The following is a 3,751-nucleotide window of genomic DNA, read 5'->3' as shown; positions in this document are numbered from 1 at the left end:
AAACTTTTTGAGACTGTCTAATGGATTAGTATGTTCATGTTTTGGTTTGTAATGATTTAATAATGTGTCAAATCTGGCTTCATTAATACATGCACCGGAACTGACCAGTGAACAAATAAGCGGCATTAAACATTTCTTATGCAAAATGTATAATCAACCCAATTATGAAAATATTAATGAAGCCAGATTTGACACATTATTGAATCATTACAAACCAAAACATGAACATACTAATCCATTAGACAGTCTCAAAAAGTTTGATGGCAGTCTACTGCCTCCTTGCAGAGATGTTTTGCACTGTAAAATAAAACGTGTTAACCAAATCTGTGCTCTGTGGTGCAGTGCAACGCGAATATCAGTTTCTACAATCCTACAGAACACGGCTGGGTGCTGCTCGATGACAAATTCTATCCTCAGTGGTTTGTAGGTCCATAAACGCCTTCAACTCTGGAAGAAATATGCATAACTAATGACACATCCGATGCCAAATATATACCGGGAGATGAAAGATTGTATATATCCTCCAGTGATGAAGACGAGTGAAGCCGATAATATGATGTAAGTATTCCCAAATAGGTACATGTGTATTATAGTATTAATAAGAAAGAACTATATTTATTTTTCAGAATACCTATCCCAGATATGAATTTTCTTCTTTTTTGTTGTTTTGTTGTTAGTTTTGGTGATGAGATTCGTTTTCTATATTCTATATTTGCATTCCAATTTCCAAACACTTTTTTATATAACGTTTTGTAGCTTGTGTTAGTCGTTATTTACATATTAATACTGCATTTACCTACATGTATACCTAGTGTAGAAATATATGTTTTCATATTTTTGGTCATGTTTTGTGACAGTTGAGAAAATTTCATAAATCCCATTATTTGGGGCATGCCTACATTTTACCTACTTTCAGCTGTAGTTCCGTTTTTGCAAGTACCTATACGACAGAGCGTGCTTGTGTGACAGCGCTCTCGCTTTATCGCACGGGGAGTAATGCGTTAAACGCAGATCGAGTTATAAATTTCAAAGGCGTCTGCTATAGTTATACGACCGTCTGCCGCGTTTTCGTTAGTTTTCCCAAATTCTACATTCAAAGAGCTTTATTTTAAGCTATAATTCGAGCGTGTACCTTATGACGAGGTATTTAATAATTTTTTAATGTTTTTAATCGCGTCTGCTCGGAAAAGTTGCCCAGATACATCGTCTGCCGTTGCAACTACGAATTGGGTACATATTTCCGGATCAGATTGCCAAAAATCATACGTGTACCAATGACGATGTATTATGTGATTTGGAACAGTTTTCAAAATTCGCCCCCGCGCTAAGTTGCCCGCCGCCGGCCGGCAGACGGGCGATTTTGGAATCGCACGGTGACATTCTACTGCTTGGTTACATCAAACCTTTTGTACCCATGACGATGTATTTTCTACGCGGGCTCTCGGTCTACTAGTTATATCAAGTCTCTAGTTACAATGGTCAAAATGTAGTATTTTACCCGGTATATAAAATAAATGTGACACCATTGGAACCACGGTCACGGGAACTGTTTGGAACATACTGGCAACGTTGCTCACGCCAACCGTCAAATCTCTAACCTCAAACTTATGAAATTTTTACATTTTTTATCTTTTTAAATTTTATTTTAGTTCACTTCATGAAACTCTTAATGCCGTACTATAATGGAATCGGACGATCTCCTAAAAGTTGATATAGATTGTTAGTATAATGGGTTAATTTGCGACACAAAGTATCCTCTTTCGTTTTTTCAGTTCTTCGTAAGTACATCACCAAAACTCATTATGCGAAACGGATGAGCTTTTGGAACAATTATTTTGAGAAATATGAGAAACTCATTGCGGAAGATACGTATTATGTCAGGAAGGGCAATGATGGTGAGTTTGACTTTTAGTGACCTTTGACACACGATTGGTTACTCTTATAGAATACGATCCAAAACCAGAAATTAAGCTAACGGAAGATGATACTGTTGGTCAACCAAGTATCAAAAGTGTAATAGTTTGATATGCATTTTTAAAAGGGTATTGTACAAAGTATTGTTTAGGGTTGGCTAGTGGAAAGCTGTTGTGATATTGTTCCCGATCGGAGTTGTAAGGGAGCAAGTAGTTGGTTAGACGAAGAAGAGACAGATTTGATAGTTCCCACGTGTGGTGCTACGATTTTACAAAATTCATTCGTCCAGAACTGGCGGGTAGAACCTGCCAATTCTGTACCAAGCACTTTCGGAGATTCCACCCATTTCAGTGTGACAATTTTACCAGCAGCAGTAAAATCTTTTATTGAAGATGAACTAAATAGTAATCTATCCGCCGTTATCTATAAACGTTATTGTGCGCAGGTTGAAAATAACGTAGAGGAATATGAGTACTGGACAAGGGTGGTAATGCATGATTTAAGTGTTTTAAGTGAAATAATTGACAATAAGAGTTTATGTGAGTACTCACAATCGGCTCTGTTAGAGTTAATTACAACAAACAGCAATGGAAAGAGCGAGGTGTTTTAACCTTTTATGTGTGTAACATTTTTATTAATTGTAAATGCTATTTTATTTAAAAAATAATTTATTAGGTAGACATATATGTTAATTGAATTACTTAAGTAAATGCTAGCAAAAATATATACCATATTTAATGTACAAAATGTGCTTATGTGTTTGCGGTTGATGCACAGAACAGTGGCGGTTGATGCACAGAACAGTGGCGTATGTTCTATGGACTAATGCCCTTGGTGGTTGCTTATTTTGCTTGACCTTTTTTTCACCACATGTTGTAAAGGTGGAAAGTTTTAAATAGTTGCAGTGTAATTAGGATGTAATGGAGCGCATTTTAAATGAATAGCTTAGCAATGGAGGCTATATGAACCTTGAATTGACACTGATGTGAAATGGCCAGAGTTGCCAACTTTTCGTTCTCACATATCGCCAAAATGATCTCTGGATATCGCCCAAAATCGCAAAAGTTGGGATTTCTTAAAATCGCCCAAAATCGCAAGGTTTTCCAAATAAATTTCACAATAAAACGACAAAATAAAATTGAATTTATTTCATATTAAAAAATCCCATATTCACAGATAGCTAAAGGTAGCACAACAGATAACAATAAAACAACAGATATGCGCGCATGTAAATACTACGTCCTAATACTGTTCTGTGGTCCTAATGAGAATGAGAGAAATTAAATGTAATAAGTTCCCTGTGTTTTCGAAGTCGCCCAATTTGGCAACCCTGGAAATGGCATTCTTATATGCTCAACGATATCTAGTATCTCCGAGTCGAACCATGGTTAGGTTTCTAGTGCTATTTGGTTATATTATTGTTAGATGGCGCCGCTAATATTACACTTGACTCCCGTCTGTAAGTTTAATTTAATCCCTGGCCTCTTTCACATTTTTCTCCTTATCACACGCGTTTTATACCTTCGTCTTCTTTAGATCTTATCTTTATCCCTTTAACACCTATTTCTCTGCTGATTTACATTCCGCCCTCTATGTTCTCGGCTCTCCCCTGATCGCAGTTCTTTCCTTTACATCTCGTTCTATTACCTCACGCAGAGGCGGACTGGGTACTTACGGGCCAGGTGGAATTGCATAGGTTACGGGCCATTAAAGTATTAGTGTAGTAATGAAGGTGGCGGGGGGGTAGCTCTGCGGTGCACCACAAAAACATTTTTTGCTTCATTTTAAGGTAGCTACTCCTCTTTCGGAAATCAATTACAATACAGTTTTTTTTTAA

At 36.9% G+C, this 3,751-nt stretch overlaps 1 protein-coding gene across 1 annotated transcript; it reads left to right on the top strand.

The window, feature by feature from the left end:
- The first annotated feature begins 1,453 nt into the window (after window positions 1-1,453).
- On the top strand, window positions 1,454-2,638 carry LOC116182717. Its single transcript, XM_031503258.1, has 4 exons — window positions 1,454-1,719; window positions 1,773-1,895; window positions 1,946-2,013; window positions 2,066-2,638. Exons 1-4 carry the CDS (start codon window positions 1,683-1,685, stop codon window positions 2,522-2,524), a joined length of 687 nt encoding a protein of 228 aa, XP_031359118.1. The 5' UTR covers window positions 1,454-1,682; the 3' UTR covers window positions 2,525-2,638.
- Window positions 2,639-3,751: the final 1,113 nt, after the last annotated feature.

Source organism: Photinus pyralis, unplaced genomic scaffold, assembly GCF_008802855.1.
Source record: "Photinus pyralis isolate 1611_PpyrPB1 unplaced genomic scaffold, Ppyr1.3 Ppyr1.4_unclustered_Scaffold721, whole genome shotgun sequence".
NCBI classification, from domain to species: domain Eukaryota; kingdom Metazoa; phylum Arthropoda; class Insecta; order Coleoptera; family Lampyridae; genus Photinus; species Photinus pyralis.
The sequence above is the reverse complement of the archived record's forward strand: the minus strand, read 5'-3'. Positions and strand labels throughout refer to the sequence as shown.

Bases quoted from the DNA above. Each gene is read 5' to 3' on its own strand.
- LOC116182717 (XM_031503258.1), top strand. From the start codon at position 1,683: ATGGAATCGGACGATCTCCTAAAAGTTGATATAGATT. The intron at 1,720-1,772 runs GTTAGTATAATG...TCGTTTTTTCAG, and splicing joins CCTAAAAGTTGATATAGATT to TTCTTCGTAAGTACATCACC. The intron at 2,014-2,065 runs GTAATAGTTTGA...AGTATTGTTTAG, and splicing joins GTCAACCAAGTATCAAAAGT to GGTTGGCTAGTGGAAAGCTG.